Source organism: Stigmatopora nigra, chromosome 2 (assembly GCF_051989575.1).
Source record: "Stigmatopora nigra isolate UIUO_SnigA chromosome 2, RoL_Snig_1.1, whole genome shotgun sequence".
Lineage (NCBI taxonomy): Eukaryota > Metazoa > Chordata > Actinopteri > Syngnathiformes > Syngnathidae > Stigmatopora > Stigmatopora nigra.
The window spans coordinates 9476414-9493905 of NC_135509.1; the positions used below are offsets into that span (position 1 = coordinate 9476414).

The 17492-nt window shown below is 39.8% G+C and overlaps 3 protein-coding genes across 5 annotated transcripts; 2 read left to right on the plus strand and 1 right to left on the minus strand.

The window, feature by feature from the left end:
- Positions 1-28: 28 nt before the first annotated feature.
- Positions 29-4333, plus strand: LOC144211665 (kelch domain-containing protein 10-like). Its single transcript, XM_077739070.1, has 10 exons — positions 29-306; positions 929-1021; positions 1095-1316; positions 1631-1785; positions 1879-2027; positions 2102-2186; positions 2326-2392; positions 2492-2539; positions 2739-2878; positions 3193-4333. Exons 1-10 carry the CDS (start codon positions 222-224, stop codon positions 3400-3402), a joined length of 1254 nt encoding a protein of 417 aa, XP_077595196.1. The 5' UTR covers positions 29-221; the 3' UTR covers positions 3403-4333.
- LOC144211644 (uncharacterized) lies at positions 3947-16576 on the minus strand. 3 transcript variants are annotated; one of them, XM_077739059.1, is made up of 21 exons: positions 16452-16575; positions 10714-10918; positions 9557-9597; positions 9222-9328; positions 8961-9078; positions 8624-8740; positions 8479-8540; positions 8188-8343; positions 7847-8038; positions 7662-7761; positions 7372-7513; positions 7101-7284; positions 6898-6997; positions 6308-6441; positions 6178-6209; positions 5864-5976; positions 5642-5796; positions 5472-5566; positions 5323-5401; positions 5141-5249; positions 3947-5028 (listed from the first exon to the last, which is right to left on the minus strand). In XM_077739059.1, exons 6-21 carry the CDS (start codon positions 8676-8678, stop codon positions 4955-4957), a joined length of 1782 nt encoding a protein of 593 aa, XP_077595185.1. In that variant the 5' UTR covers positions 8679-8740; positions 8961-9078; positions 9222-9328; positions 9557-9597; positions 10714-10918; positions 16452-16575; the 3' UTR covers positions 3947-4954. The 3 variants fall into 3 exon arrangements, with proteins under 3 accessions (XP_077595185.1, XP_077595176.1, XP_077595168.1); XM_077739050.1 differs by having other exon boundaries at positions 3948-5028; positions 9532-9597; positions 16452-16576; XM_077739042.1 differs by having other exon boundaries at positions 3950-5028; positions 9418-9597.
- On the plus strand, positions 11626-15024 carry LOC144215910 (uncharacterized). Its single transcript, XM_077745127.1, has 8 exons — positions 11626-13074; positions 13161-13345; positions 13427-13524; positions 13599-13759; positions 13833-14025; positions 14168-14306; positions 14382-14457; positions 14535-15024. The coding sequence occupies exons 1-8, from the start codon at positions 11643-11645 to the stop codon at positions 14618-14620; spliced, it is 2370 nt and encodes a 789-aa protein (XP_077601253.1). The 5' UTR covers positions 11626-11642; the 3' UTR covers positions 14621-15024.
- Positions 16577-17492: the final 916 nt, after the last annotated feature.

The following is a 17492-nucleotide window of genomic DNA, read 5'->3' on the forward strand; positions in this document are numbered from 1 at the left end:
TCTTAAATGCGACCCAGAGAGCGTCTCTCTTTCTGATTGGCCAGAGTAGATCACATGACCTCGCCGCACCACTAACAGCAGAAACTGGCGTGTGTCCTCAGATGGGTTATTTCTAAACATACTTCCCCTCTAATGGTGCTCCTTGTTAAAAGGCCTTTTTGGGGGGCTTTGCGTTGACGTCCCAACTAAAACGCCTCTATCGGTGCTAGCATCTCATCAACATGTCTACGTCGTTGCAGGACGAAAGCTCGACTCAGCTCAATAAGTTTGAGAAATTGTCATGGAGGCCCTCCGGTCGAGATTCAGGTATGTAAATCAACATCAAGAGCAGAGACTTACGAGTCAATAATGCTAATATACGTGAAATCTATTTTAAATAATATATCAATGATGTGTCATCAGTTTGTACGAGCAGTGCCTACTTAAATCGTTTAACTGAACTAGGGAAGGTAGCTAGCTTTAGCATGTATGCATCTTGCAAATAGGTAAATGGATGCGTCAATTGGACAGAAAGTACATCATTAAAAAGATAGAATCTTTCTTTTTTTCTATTCGTTTTTAGGCTTGTAAGAATTTCAGTCAACGTGGACACATTAGGTACACCTGTACTGTATCATCTGTTATATTTGTCTTCACTGGAAACTGAGAATAATCTTTTTTTTTGCCTGTATGACAGGCATGGTCCATTAATTGCTTGGTATTAGCTTCATCTACTTCTGTCAAAATGTGAAGAACATGAAGAATAAAGTGCAAATTCCTTGTAAGAGAAGGGCAGTTTGTGTAAAAAGTAGAAACCAACAACAAAAGGAATGCAATTAAGTAGGCAATTTGGAATCATTGTCATTTGAAGGATATAGAAGTGCTCAAATAGCTTGCATTCAACTCACTGTGGTTGGGTCTTCCTGAGATTGCCATCTTGTGATTACAGGCTTCAAGATGCGGGCTCGCTGGCTTCAGGCTCGACGCATTTTATCCCCCGCATTCCCAAGCCTTCGCATCCCCAACCGCTTTCTAAGGGAAGGTAATGCATTTTTAGTTTTACAACACACTCCAGCCATGGGGTTGATCCTTCATTGCATTGTAAATGTTTACAGGACCCTGGGTACCCGCTGCTCGTAGCGGACACCGCTGTGTAGCAGACAGCACCCACCTCTATGTGTTTGGCGGCTACAACCCGGATTTCAGGGAGGCAGGCGGAGCAGAAAATGAAGACTTTCCTCTCTTCAGGGAGTTGTGGAGGTTTCATTTCGCCACTGCCACCTGGCATCGTGTTCAGACGGAGGGTTACATTCCCACAGAGCTAGCGTCCATGTCAGGTAAATGTTGCTAACGACACGTCTTTTTTTGTCGGTTTTACCAAGGCCAATGTTAAGGTTTTTGACCTCTGAGCTGACAGAGGTACTGTTTTAGCGGCTAGCTATATTTAGTGTTAAAGTTGATAAGTGCTAATAAATGTAAGCTGAACTCAAGCTTCTTGTCCGGGCCACATTTAACGATATTTTCCTAATTTGCCGACGGCCAATAAAAAGTGGCTGCAAATTAGACACCCCAGCTTTAATAGTAATGAGCGATAAATGCTCGATTTTGGCTACATTTCACAATGTGTGTATACCACCTATTCCCCCTCTAGCTGTCTTTCATGGGAGTAACCTATTGGTTTTTGGTGGTACGGGAATCCCGTTTGGTGAAAACAACGGCAACGATGTCCACGTTTGCAACGTTAAGCACAAGCAATGGAATCTGCTAGTCTGCAATGGAACAAAGCCAAACAAAATTTACGGCCAGGTAACTAGAATTATCTTATGACAGGGTTTGTTGTTTTTATTTATTTTTTTTTTTTTTTACAGCCCACAAATAAACTAAAGTGTTACTTTACAGGCAATGGTCATAATAAATGGCTACCTGTACGTTTTTGGAGGAACCACCGGCTACCTTTACAGCACAGACTTGCACAGGCTAGACCTGACTACCAAAGAGTGGTGCCATCTCAAGCCCAACAATGTCCCCAAAGACCTGCCAGAGGAGAGGTAAAACAAGTGCATAGTTTAAGAATGGATTTAAAAGGTGTCTGATAGTATAACTAAGTGTATGATTCCAAAAGGTACAGACATGAACTAGCTCATGACGAACAAAGGATATACATTCTGGGAGGCGGGACTTCCTGGTCATCGTATTGCCTCGACAAAGTAAGGATTTCCGTCGGTAAAGAACGTAGTTTTTACCTAGAAAAAAAAGTGAACTACCATTTTGATCAATATTTTGTTTAGGGAATAACAAACATTTTTGTAGTCCTGTTCTAACTGACTTACCTTGATGGCATTCCAGATTCACGCTTATAACCTGGAGACAAATTACTGGGAGGAAATAGTCACCAAACCCCATGGGAAACTAGGTTGGCACAGCATCGTTTTGCATCTTAAAATATACAATATACATCCATGATATTCATGAGTTTGATGACAGAATACCCTTTTGTTGAATTTAATACCAGGCTATCCTGCTGCTCGTCGCTGTCACAGTTGTGTGCAGGTCAAGGATGGTAAGTTATCTTGAATGGGCTAAAATGTCACTCTTCACCCACCATTTCTCTTAAAAATAATTTTAAAAATAACACACAATCAACGATTGTTCAAAAAAAATTCCATTACCTCCTTTTTGCAACTTGATTTCTGTTCACTTTTTCTACAACTGCCACATTCTTCTTTTTTTAACTACTACCTGTTTGTCCGCTCTTGTAGAGGTGTTTATATGTGGTGGCTATGATGGTCAGCTGATCATGGCTGACTTGTGGAAGCTCCACCTCAGCACCTTTCAGTGGACCAAGCTACCTGCCGTAATGCCAGAGCCAGCCTACTTTCACTGCGCCGCTGTCACGCCTGTAAGTCATCATAAGATTAATACTGTTACAATATGAGAAATGTCTCTACCTTTTCAAGTCTTCATCCCTAGATTTTTTTCTTCTGTTGTTATTCCGGTCCTTCTTGTGATCACATCCTTAATCATAGTTGAATATTTTCACACTGATGTAGTTATATTGCAAACCAGAAATAGTCCAGTTTCTTTTGTACCCTCTCCAAAGCTGACTGGGGAAAGAAGTTAGAAATCTGGGTAGTGGCTTGAAGGGTTATCTGTTTAAAAATCAAAATTGCCCCCCCAAAAATAATCATTTTTTTTCCCCCCATGCCTTTTCAGGGTGGCTGCATGTATATCCACGGCGGTGTGGTGAACATGTCCGGTAATCGTCGTACAGCTTCGTTGTACAAAGTGTGGCTGGTGGTGCCCAGCCTACTGGAGCTGGCATGGGAGAAACTACTAAAGACCCTGCCTCACTTAGCTCAGCTGTCCACCTTACAGTTGCTCAGTCTGGGACTGCCACAAACGCTCATTCAGCGGCTCAAGTAGGTACCACTCTTGATTTGACAGATGCAGAGCATAGTGAACCTTCGGGGGAGTTAAAAAAAAGAAGACAGCAACCTAATACCACATTGATTTTAACATTGCCTTCTGGGTTTTAGCCTGATCTTGTTTCTTTTAGCATTTTCTAAAAGTGTACAGACTAATTTGGTGGACTATGTGATTTTTATGGCCTTAACTACTTTGTTTCCATTCTGCACTCAAAACAGGGAAGACTCATTTTGTTTTGTTCAAATTCTTGCGGTAAAACGATAACATGCAATAGCATGTAATTGTCTGACTTCAATAGAATGTTTTATTTTGCGTGTATTAGAGGTTATTTTATTTCTATGGCAGCACTGTGACTTTCCTAGTGCCTCGTGTCCTTTTTGTTTTTTAATATTTTAAATCTTTGTTTTTCCCAGCCTATGTGGTGCCTTTTTTGGGGTGTACAAATTCATTGTTATGATCGACTCGGTGCTTGTTGAGTGCAGGATACACTTCTAAGTGTCTAAGTTGTTCTAAATCACCCTGTTGTTGTTTACTATGAATGTTGTTGTTTATTTTTGTTTGCCTGTTTCCTTAAACTGTGTATGGAACACTATTTATTTTTTCTTTTTAAACTGGTACTGTTTGAAAAGCACATTTTTACAAAACTTCTGGACACCTTACCCATTGATTTATTTTATTGTTATAAATGCTGTTTATCACCTTTGTTTAATATGACAGGCAGTCTATTTCAATATGTTTTAAATTAGACTTGCCCGTGTCTAAAATGTTTTTAGTTGTGACGTTTAAGATCTCTTCTGCATGTTGGCATGTCACTGTATTTAACACAAATGTTTCCTTAAAGGCACATTTGATGATGTTGTAAATCTTTTCTAGTTTCTGTTGTGTAATAAAACTCGGGCAGACTATTTTTTTCAAAAAACTTGAATGGTCTTGTATTTTCACACATACAGGCATGTTTTCGTCTATTAAAATATCATATTATTTTGACACATTGATGGAAAAATAATTTTTCAGTGCACATTAAGGACCTCTTAAACACTGCTCCCCAAACTATTACAGAAAGGTTTACAATGGGTGTGGGTTTTTGTTCCAACCTGTGAGATGAATCCTTTCCGCCAATCTTTTATCCTAGAAGTGCAATCAGTAGATTGCAGTCAGGTGCTTCCTTTTTCAGAAGAAACCTCATTGGTTTAACTGTTTGCATTGCATTAGTTGGAACAAAAACCTGCACCCACAGTGGCCCTCGAGGAGACCTCTTCTCTAAAAGAAAACAAAAAAATAACATATTTCAGTAATTCTACGCAGTGTCAGTCATAGGAGTGCTATGTAATTAATTCTATGTAAGATATATAAATACTGTGCAGGAATAAAAACTGGTTTTAACAAATCTTTACAGTGTCTTTGGGATTGTACCGCGAGTTGCAAACAATAAACAAATTGTAATGTTAGCATTGACGCTAGGGTTAACGCAAAATGGGTTTGCCCATTACTTACTTATTTTACTTAAAAGTAAGAAGGTTGTAAAACGTGATACCACATATCTTCTCATTCAGCAGCCAGCTGGTGATGGAGCAAAGTAATAGAGAGCCATTAAGATCAGATAGACAACTACCAGTGCAGTTCCTGTAGTCAAAGAAAAAAGGGAATGATATTAAAATAAGATTATGCACAACTTGATTAAAAAGTCTAGTGATGCCTAACTGTCATATTTTGTACTTGATCTGTAAATACATACCTTGCAAATAATCTGATTTGCCATCCATGAAGATGTAGTTCACTAAAATGACACTGAAGATACTGCTCCAAAGGTGTAGGTCGCTAAACAAGAGCACAAAGCCCACATCCTGAAAAAGGCGTGACAGGGTTTAAATCATAACCATGGTGAATTATTTCTGCACAGCAAAATGAAGATCTTACATAGAAGGCGTTGAACAAGACCAAGATGGGAATCTGGAGCATGCAGACTTGTACAGCTATACAGCTACCCACCTCTAAGCTAATGACAAGAAGAAGACAAAATATGAATTTCAAAGTACACCTTGAACTCATATTCTTCCTGTGGCTACCTGAGACTTATGTTGTTCTGAAGTGCAAATTGGATCCCATTGACAATTTCAGGGATTTCAGAAACCATGGCGAGAACCGTCACCCCAATGAAATACTGGAAAACAATAAAAACTCATGAAACCAGGTCTCCCTAAAAAATGGATGGGTCATCTTTGCCTCTTTGGCCTACCTGAGAGACATTAGGCTGGCTGAGGATGGGCTGGATGTGTTCGGTGGCCAAGTCGGCACAAGCGGACATGAGCACGGTGGCCATGATGAGAATGAGCATGGACCTCCAGCGGGACCAGTGAACCACAGCAACACTGTGTTGCTGCTGGGCCCTTTCTGGTTAGGTTAAAACCTTGCCAATCAGCCATTAACAGGTTTGAATTCAATCGAGTCAAAGTCCTACCTTGTCCATCTCCAACATGGATGTCGTAGATGTGGGAGTGTGTCTTGAGTGAGAATATCAGTCCAATGACATAAGCCATGGGCAAGAGAGCAGAAACCGTGTACACCAGGGGCCTAACAACAACATTGTGGAGGGAATATGTGTATGAAAAAACATTTAGATGCCTCATATAACTGATGTTTAGTGATTAAAAAGGCCAAAATTCCGCCAAGTAAAGGCAGGTTGGAGATCAGTTAGATAAATCTTGTAAAATTGAACCAAAACAAGAAGAAAACGTGTGGTGCTTTTGGAGAAGAAATGAAATGATATCTTACTCAACATGGTGATGGAAAAGGGTGCTGTTGTTCTGTTGGATAGAAAGAGTGGCAGAGTCGGTCGGATACTATAGCGTTCCGTGTAGACTATAACACCTTAATGAAGTCTTTTGATATGAAAGGTGCTCACCACATCATAGTGGCAGTTGTGGCAGATGAACGGGCCGCTGCTGTTACTGGTGGTGTTTGCTGAGGTGGAGTTGGTGCACGAGTCGCACACAAAGTTCCCATAAGCCTTGGAGAACAATGTGGGGGCAAAGACACCTGAAGTTGAAAGAACAATCAATAAACTTCAAACATTTCACTCCGACATGGAATAGGTACAAATCCACAATGCGATGGATCAGGGGCCTCCTTAAAAAAAAATTAACTGTATTTAACTAGTGTTGGAATATACATTGTATTCATGGTATTTAAATAAATGTTGAATTTAGTCTATTGGCCATCAAAACACAAACGTTGCATGTTAATAAAAAATTAGTTTGTTTCACTTGGACGCAGGGTTTCAGTGAGAATTTGAGTATTTTTTATGAAAATATGAGACATTCTATTATATTTCGTATCAATTAAAAAAATTGGAATTAACAAAACGTTAAGAAAACAAAATTAAAATGAATAAAAATAGAGTGGCCTTTCAAGGGTTAACCACGACAGGATCTAGGTTCTTTAGAAAATTTGAATCAAAAAATGACCGGAAATGTTCATTACTCTTTTGGTTACCTCCAACAGAGATGAAGAGAAGCGCAGAACTCACTCCTGTACAGCGGCTGTTAAATCTTTGTTCACAATGTTTCAATCCTCCAATGATCATACAGATTCCCTGCAGGGGGGCGGGGGGCGGGGGGGGGGGAATATTTGCAATAACTGAGATTTTGCCCTGCGTGTAAAAAAAAATATATAGATACAAAATCAAGAGGACTCACGGGGATGAAGAGGATGCACCCGAGAAGCGTCCCAGTCAGCGCTGCCTTCACAATTTCCTGCAGACACGGGTTGGCTGCCCGGTGGCCCCTCAGAAGAGCCGTAATGTAAAAAGTCAACTCGGTGATGGAGCCAAAGGTGGCATTGATGACGGCGCCTACGGCAAAGTTACACTGGGCAGAAATGCTGAAAAGGTTCAGAGAGGAGGAAAACAGATTGTGTAAACGCATCCGTGGATCCAAGCGGTAGGAGAAGCCTTGCTTTTGCGCTCACCTGGCGATGCCCATGCCGATGTAGTAGGACAGAGGTATGATGGAGGAGACGGCTATGGCGAATTTGACATCAGAGCTGGCATAGCGATTTTCTTTGTCAATGTACCCGATGATTAGTGCAATTATAACAAGAGGGAGAAGGTCTGGGTGGAGAGTCAAAGTTAATAACTCAGTGTGAGCTCATTGTTCAAAGTTCTCTGTGCTCAAATGCAAGATAATAAATAGTAGCTTCTTCTTTTATGCACTTTAGCTCAAACTGGAATTCAGACTGTTTAAAACGCTAAAGGATACTGACAGCAAATATATTGATGCCATCCACAGTATACTTGTAGTAGTACAAGTTGGCAGCACGGTAGCAGCATAGCAGTGTCCGGCTCTCGTAACCTTGACACTAAGATGCAAAAATTTATAATAAAATAAACAACTGCTCCCAAGTGCGAGAGTTGTAATGCGATAAAATCCCATTATTCTCTTGCCTTCCTCTGCGAGTTGGCTGACACAGAAACTTCCTCAGGAGGCAACAGAAGGATGACGCCTACAGTGCGCAAGTTCATCTTGGCTACGGGGATGGTGAAGACCAGAATCCAGGAGCAGAGGCAGACCACAGAGTGGATAATCACCAGGGGAGGATATCCCAGCAACAGCCACAAATAAGTGGCGCAACGACACTAAAAGCAACAAGTGGAATGGAGTTTCCCCATTATACGAGCACCCGACACCATTTTCCTTTTATGCCCATTGCATCATATCCTTTTAAGTGACCATTTTAAGAGGTTTTCACCCATTCATAATGACTTGATTAGTTTAAATGTGTTACCCAGTAGCCAGAGGGGGGGTGTTGCCGCAAGGCCTCCTCCGGGATGGGACTCTCAGTTGGTGACGGCAGCAGGACCGGGGAGCTGTCCTCCGTCCATTGGCCATCACACTCACAGTCAGGCATTTGCTCACAACATCTGTGAAATCGTTGTCCAACCTGCATAAAAAGATGTCAGATGTTAGAAAATGTAACTTTCATCAAGCACCGTTGCAATAAAAAGACTGGTGGAATATTTACAAGCGAGTTGTGCTATGGGGAGACTTTGTCTTAATTCTGTACATAATGTAATACCTGGTAAACTAACTTCCCAAATGGCCATAGGAAGTAAAAGGCCAGCTTCCAGCAGAGCTTTCCTGAAAAGTAGTCACAATAAAGTAAGTGTCATGAGTAAAAAATAAGGTATATTCTTGATCATGTCAAAACATGACTCACTTACCGTAGGGTGCACCGATGACAGTGAAGAACATGAGTACGCTAACTAGGAAGTACATCAAGAAGATCCACCAACCGAATAAAACCACATACAGCACATTTCCACAGGTAAGGAGATGGCCTGCCATCAGAACAGACAAAATAAACTAGAATTAAAACACAACAGAATATAGTGACATTACACAATGGAGTATAGTAAAACTGTATAAATTGTAGTATAGGTATATCTTCATCATAGTATAATTACAGACTTGACAATGTGGCTTCAACAGGGGTATTATCTGATCACCATGCCTTTTGTGTAATATTAAACCAGACTGAACTACTCAGTGCTTATGTACCTGGGCCAGTATGTGGTGGCTTAATGACATTTAATTCAGAGTAGAGCTCTTTAACCACTTCAGACCTGTCTTCAAATGGGCGCTCTGTCACGTGGCTCTTCCATTTTCGAAAGCCAAACTGAAACACATAGACAAGTTATAATTAGATGAGCAATTCGACCTTCTATAAACACTGAACTGCACTTGCTCAGTATTTCTTATAAGGATACATTTCCGGGTTCAATTACAGACAGCCTTCTTCATTCTGACAAAAAATCCTACCCTATAGTTGTTGACTAGTTTGTTGGCTTCCACTTCATTCTCAGCTCGAATAGTCCTTAAGCTTTGGATCTCCTCCCAGCTATCTTCATAAGAGGCATGGCTTGGATCTGAAAGGTTCATTCCAAAGTAAACAAATGTTTGCAAAGAAAAATTTAATTGACAGTGAATGTAAATGTTGCTGTTGGCCACTACGCACATGCATGTGCTGAGAGGGAGTTTGTTGAAAATTTGGTGGGACATATGGATTGCTGTGTGACCCCAGTGCAAAACTCTGCTGTGTGAAGTTGTGGACCTCTGCCAAAGCACTCACGGAGCTGTCCATCATCGTCAGGTACCTGAGCATCATCGTGTAGTTGTTGTTGTTCCCCCGTGGGTCCTGCAAAGCAAAGCTACAAAGCTCACTGCAGCTCTTTCCAATAAAAACACAAAAATCTGGACTGATTTACTGGCACATTTAGGGCTATACAAATAAACTCGATTTGACTTGACATGTCCCTAGAGAGTGAGTTATATTTTTAAATGCTTGATATATTCCAATGCCTCTGCTTAAAAAAAATCCACTTTTTGAAAACACAAAATCTAATGATTATTTCACAAAAGTATAAGATATGTGTCTTGTTACAAGCAGTGTATAGAAAAAAATACTACTCAGGAGTGTTTCTTTTGAAATTCTCCATCAATTTGAAGCCCTAATCACTAATTATTTATATATATGTTATTGAATTGACAAATAGATGTAATATATAGAAGACAGATTTCAAAATTGGTCTTGCCAGTAGATTACACTTCTTCCTGCAAACTTAAAGCAGTACTACTTCAACAAAAGCTTTTTTTTACCCCACTGGCACCATGTCATGTGATTAAAACCTACTGCTTTCACAAGATGCAATTGCAAAATCCCCGTGACATCTTAAAGTATTTCTGAAAACTTCTTTTACTTCCCACTTTTGCATCTTATCGGGAGCATGCTACAAAAATGTTGATTTTTATTTCCAGTTATATAACAACGATTTTAATAGATTTAAAACAAGCTCAGAAGTATATACAAGTCCTATGTTTAAGCATAAATACCCCAGGCTCCTTTGCTTTTGCTTATTTTTATTATGTGAAGTCATTTCTATATTTTTTTGTGATTTTAAGGGGTATATGATAATCATTAAATATTTTATTAAGTGAAATATGCCAACAAATCACGGAAGAATCAATTAGGGGATCTTAACTGATAAATGTTAGGCTGCAGGGAAAAAAATTAAAATATAAAAATCATATTGTGATGCTATTTTAAGATAGTGATGACGATCGTAAAAACACGTGTTTTTGACATAAATATAAGTTGTCACTCAAAAGCTATCAGCAAGCAAAGGTCAATTTAATAGTAACTTTACACTTGCGATGCAAAATATTGCTGCCATCCTAAGGCTGTTTGTAACGTAGTGTACTCATATGAAGTGGTTTGTAATTACGTTTCAATTTATATTTTTGGGGAGCTCACCTTGAGCGTGTTCAGGCTGCCTTTTCCTCCTCCGGCTGTTCGCGTCAGAGCCCTGCGGAGACCAGCCAAACATGCCGGGACACCGGGAGGACAACACAAGCGCCTCCGTCCCTCCTCTTGCTAGCCAAAGCAGATTTGACAAGCATTACCGAGTGGGATTATGGGAAATGTAGGTCGGCAACAGCTCTCCAATTTTAAAGGGAAACTACAGACCAAAACAACAACAACAAGGTGATTTGAAAATATATTATTAGAATAAAAATGAAACAGTCACGGTGTGTTTAGGGAGAGGACATAAAACATGGCACTTAACACATCAAATTATGTATCAAATAAAAAAAATAATGTTTGTAGCCTGTTGTGAGGGTATGAGTTTGTTTCCAAACTATTTTTGATTATTAAATAGAGAATATTAATTTTTGTAGATACTTAGAAAAAATAAGCCTTTATTTCACAATGTTGCTACTATTGTGTGTCACAATCATATTGGACATTGTGTTAAAATTTAATTAAAAAACATTATGAACTCTAAAAAAAATTATGTAATGTGTACAACACACACACACACACACACACACCAGGTACAAAAAAAAATAAAACGAAACCTTGAACTGCTTGTTACTTTCTGACAAAAGATAAAGTTTAAACTCAGTATTTGTATTCTGTTCCAGCTAAATATTTGGTTTCAAACACAGCTTGAGGTTACACAGGCCTTTGAAAAGTTTGAGTGACATAGATGTCAAGCTGCACTTTCACCACATGTGCTGCACAACATTTTTTTATAAGTGGCCTTGTGAAGCACACCAAGAGAATTGCACCATGACTTTAGACGGGAAAGCGGCCTCGATTGGTGGGAATTTTTAAGAGGAGAGGTGGTGCTTTAGAGTTATCCAGTCAGGTCAAATATATAAACTGGCACACAAACAGTCATGTCCCATTTGGGACCTGTTTGGATCAAACTTGAAGCCATGATCAGATGCTGGAGTGCCACCTCATTCTTGGCACTAGTACTGCTATGGTGCTTCACTGGGACAACGGTTGAGGCAATGCTGATGCCTTCCGGACAGCAAATGGATCTACCAGATACCCCCTACGTTCACCCTTATGACCCACAACGACCGCCAGATCCAGAACCAATGAAGCCTTCGAAGCCTGGAACGCCGTATACCCATGAGCACATGTTTTCACCTTATGTGTCTATTAATCTTCCTGACAGTCAAAACCAAAATGTTCCACCGCCATGGCCTTTTCCTCCTCCACCTTCTCCAGCGCAAAATTCTCAACCGCCAAAAAAGATACTTTCTGCAGACCAAGCAAGTCCACTAATGACAGGACCTTTTTTACCGGCACTTGAATCTGACCAACCACAGCTAAAGTTCACACGCCAACCGACATGGAACAATCTTCCACAACCATACCCTGTGAACTCTCCATCAGACCATGAAGCGCAAGGGCATACTCCCACGCATTATCATTATCCCGCTATCGAATCCAAACCTGCTCCTTCATTTCATCAGAGAATGCCGCATACATACTACGAAAAAGTGTACATGCCTCCGCCATCTGCGGGTCAAGACCAGCAGGTACCCAGTGGTCCATCGTATCCAACAAGACCTGTGGACAAACTATCAGCGGTTCCTTCATATTCTGGACTTCCCGTGGTCCCAACGTATCACCTACCCAATATTCCTTCAATACCGAAAAAAGAAGTGGACCAACCACCGATGAATCCTTCATTATCCCTATCGCCAGTAATCCCTGGTTCTCACGGGTTAACCAATCCTCATTCTTCCCCCCAAATACAAACGGGTCAAATGCAGCCTTATCTACCTCCACCACAAGGGCACACATCTCAACCACACCATATAAAAGCAGGGAGATCCAACCATAACCAGAGGAATCCTCCATCCGGCAGCCAACCTTGGTTTAAAGAATTAATTCAAGAACATTCCCGAAACCAACATTATCGGCACCGTGTCCAACAACAATCACATCAGGACCCTGCCCAACGACAACCGTATCGGAGTCCTGTCCCGAAAAAAAAATTCTTGTCCGTGCTTCCTGTACCCAATCATCCAGCATTCCCTAACCCGAACACGGGCCTTTATTATGATAAAGCAGAAAGCGCAATGCCTCGAGGATTTTCAGAAGGCCTGCACTATTTACATCTACGTCAGGAACAGCACACGGACAAACAGACGTCCATCCCTTTTAATCCCGACATGCAGCAGTCCAATTTTGAGACCTGTGACGTGCCAGAAATCCATAGGATTCAATGCGGAAGTCCCGAGATGGATGCCGCTGCGTGTGAAGCCATTAGCTGCTGCTACAGTGGCCGTCAATGCTACTTTGGCAAAAGTGGTGGGTTATTGCTCTAATTATTTACCAAGTCTATGTTATACTCTGTCATGACTGCTGAATCTCATTTGGTTTTATGTTTTTTCTAGTGACTGTCCAGTGCACCAGGGACGCTCAGTTCATTGTGGTAGTGGCCAGGGATGCCACTCTGCCCAACATAGACATGGAGACCATCTCAATGCTGGCAGGTGGTCCAGGCTGCTCGCAGGTTGACTCCAATTCCGCCTTTTCAATCTACCAGTTCCCAGTGACTGCCTGTGGATCCATTGTTATGGTTAGACCTTTATTCTTCAAGACTCCCAAAAAAAATAAGAGGAAAAAAAATTAATGAGTGTGTATTTTCCGTCTCTTGCAGGAGGAAGGTGACAAAATCATCTATGAAAATCGGATGACGTCCTCATATGAAGTTGGAATGGGGCCTTTGGGGGCCATAACCAGGGACAGCACTTATGAGTAAGGGATGATTTGACATGACTTGCTGAAAGTCATTTTAGATTTGGCTTTGATTGCAACTTTTTTCTTTTCAGTTTACTCTTCCAGTGTAGATACTCAGGCCTGTCCGTTGAGACTCTGATTACAGGACTTATACCATTGCAGGATTCTCCTTTAGCAGTGGCTGCTTTGGGTCCCATTCCTGTGCAGCTAAGGTTGGGAAATGGACAATGCCAAACCAAGGGTTGTAATGAAGGTACGTGCATACAGATTGGGAAAGTCCATTTTTCTCGAGACGCAACGTAACGAGAACTTCTCTTTACTCGCAGTGCAAGTGGCCTATAGCTCCTACTACACAGATACGGACTATCCCGTAAACAAGATCTTGAGGGACAACGTTTTCGTGGAAGTTCGACTCGTAGACAGGACCGATCCCAATATAGGACTTACCCTCAATCGCTGTTGGACCACCACCACTCCCAGTCCTCACAGTGTGCCTCAGTGGGACATTCTGATCAACGGGTAACAGATCAAGCTATTTTCCTACAGTAGCGGTGTTTACATTATTAACAACAGCACATACTGTGGTGATTGCCCATTCAGTTGTTTGTTTTTTTATGCAAACTTCAAAAACTCTTGAGGCTAACAACATTTGTACGTGCAGGTGTCCAAACGTAGACGATCGCTACAGATCTTTCCTGGTTCCTGTTGGCGGAGTGGACTTCCCAAGCCACTACAAGCGCTTCCTTTTCAAAATGTTTACCTTCGTGGATCCAAACACACTTGTACCCGAGGGTGAAAATGTAATACGCCGACCCCCCTACGGAAACCCACAATTGTTCCTCCACAATTGTCCTAATGTGTTTTTTGTTTGGTAGGTATTCATTCATTGCAGTACATCTATATGCAACGCAGCCTCTGGTTCTTCCTGTGAGCCCATGTGCTACAGAAAAAGTAAGGATTCCCCAAAAATAGGCAATATGTTAAGTATGTTTTTGATTCTCAATCATATTTGGATGCCTGTCGTGCAGAGAGAGACGTGACATCTACAGAGCTAACCAAGGCGGTGTCGAAGACTGTGGTCTCTGCTGGACCTCTGGTCATGAACGTAACTTGAACAGTAAATACAAGAGAAGATATTTCACCCGGGCCCTTTTCATAGACATTTTTAAAAGATTAATGATGTGGAATGCTCATCAGAGTATCAGATTGTAATGTCTGCCCTTCAACACATCAGAACAAGGACTGTCAGCTGTCAAAATTGCTTTGTCTTAAGATTTGTATTCAGTATGAAAGGATGATTTCATTTTTTTTATAGCTGTTTAACAGCATACATTTTCTAACCCTAACCCCTGCATTGCACAACAACATACTAAACATTACATGTGTTTTATACACTCTTTTCCCACCTCTACTGGTAGTAATGTGAATACAACATGCTCTATAATAATAGTTTGAAATAAGGTTCAGTAAAGGGGGACATAATGTGATATTTACTACATAAAGTACAAGAAGAGCATGCTTTTAAACCAATTTATTTCACATTGCAATAGAATCATAAGCCTATTCACTGTGTACAATGAGTGGTCCGAAGATTAGTTGACGGGACCCTCTGTCAAGGTATAATGTGCTTATTTGACATGGTGGATTGATTTTGAGTGGACCACATCGACCAGACATGACCTGGCTACTTCCTGGTAAGTCATTCAACAACCATCTCTTAACTCAAAGGCAATGAGTGAATGAATATAGGCATAATTTGATTGGAGCACAGACCATAGCCTATGCAACATGAACTGAAGACTTTAAAAAATATTTTTTGACAGGAAAAAATAAGACGTTGCCTTGTCTCGATTCACTTTTTTGGTTTCCAAAACTACTTAAATGTGTGAAATGTGAGTTTAATGAAACACAACAATTATAGCCGTAAAATTATGGCCATAAAATTCCATGACGTACTACTCTGATAACAACAGTTTACACTGTGTTTTTTTTGGTTCCATTCATGGTTCTCTTGTTCTTAATGTCAGCAAATTAAATTATATCTTTTATGAATGAAAGCTATGACAAAGGGAGAAAAATTGGAACATCCCTAATGATATCTCATGACACACCATGTGTTATGGCAGCCTAGTTGGAAATCACTCCATAATCAAATGTAATTTCATGACTTCTAATAAAACATTTGTATAAAAATAGACTTTGTGGTTGCAGTTTTATTTACAGTGCACGCAGAGGCTGACAAAAAATTGTTACATATATATTGTATATTGTTTGTATATCAAATAGTACTTCCGCACAAGCCTCAGTCAATGAATTCGCAAATATATATATTTATAAAGGGCATGATTATTTTTTGTCATTTTAAAGACCCACCAAATAATCAGATGAGATGGAGTGACGATACAAAAAGTTTGACTGGAAATTGCAGCAAAAAAACTTAATGTGATATGTGACTAAATTAGTGCTGCCATGTAGTGGAAAACATGCAAAACAATAAAATGCACTTCCATCTGACAGCAAAAAATACAAATCTCATTGTTGCTTATATAAAATCTAACCAGTAACAGTTTTGTGTTAGCTAAAAAAAAAAAAGCAGTGACTTCCAACTATGTGAGCTGAGATTATTATTATTGAAGTAGGTTTATTTTGTGAGACTTTTCTCAGATAAAATAGCAGCTAGACTCAATAAAGGAATGAAAACACCATATTAACAAACTGTGGCATCTTTAAAGAATGAAGACCACTGTGCATCGCTGCAAAAATGATAACAAAATTCCTGAAGTGACACGAGATGGTGCATCTGGTGAAGAAAATGATAAAACACACAATAGTGTCCAAAAACTAGCTGTTTGTCAGTATTTTGCTCAAATTCTTCCTATTGTTGCATTATATTTTAAATGAAAAACAAGAGTGTATTTCACTCGTATATCTGCACAGTCACTTACCCGATCACGTGGCTCCCATCTGTCCAGTAGGCTCGGATGGTCATCTCAGAACCAACAAGTCACAGTGACCGGCTGATCAGTGTCCATGGTCACCACCGCAGAGAACACTTGTACCTTGGCACGACCTTTGGCCACCTACAATATGAGCCAGATGAGTTTATACTAAAGCGACAAGGGTTCCTATTAAATAAATATCTGGTTTGACTTACAACAAATAAGTTATCAATCATATACACTTGGTATTCCTATGTAACACCTTTCATAAATTCAGCCTCACTTATGAAAAATAAAAAAATGTCATAGTTGATCATAATGAATCAAATTGTAGATCTTACAGCACGCACACACACACATACACACATACACACACACACACACACACATATTAGTCAACCATACTTCAATTATTAACTGACCCACCAATAAGGTCAGAAATAAAAATAATTAAAAGGGTTCAAAATGTATAAATGTGCCAACAGTGGCCAGCATGATCTATATGGACTTGGAGTTGGAAGCCGATTTGAGTCCCACTGCTTTCAAAAGAATTTAAAAAGGCAAATAGTTTTTGGGATGTTTGTCAGTTTTCTGTTGACTGTCAATTTCTCTTTATCGCCATTTTATGAAATTACATGTATTTTTTTGTGTGTGTCTGACTTGATTTATACATCAATTCGGGAGCAACTCACTTTAAATGTCTCTTAGGAGTACTAGAATAATAATAAGATAACAATAATTAAATACATGTGTGAAGTGTGTATATATATATATAAACATATATATATATATATATATATATATATATATATATATATATATATATATATATATATACACAAGACCATATAATAATAAAATATATAGAATACACTTAACAAAGCAATATATCAGTCTTAAGATACTGTAAAAAGGGTTAGTTAGTCAATTTGATGTATTTTTTTTGTCCTTGAATTATTACTATATGGCAATCAAAGTTATGAAAAGGACAGATTTATTGTTTCAAGCTGCATGATAAAAGCTTGCCTTGATACGCAAGTATTCAGG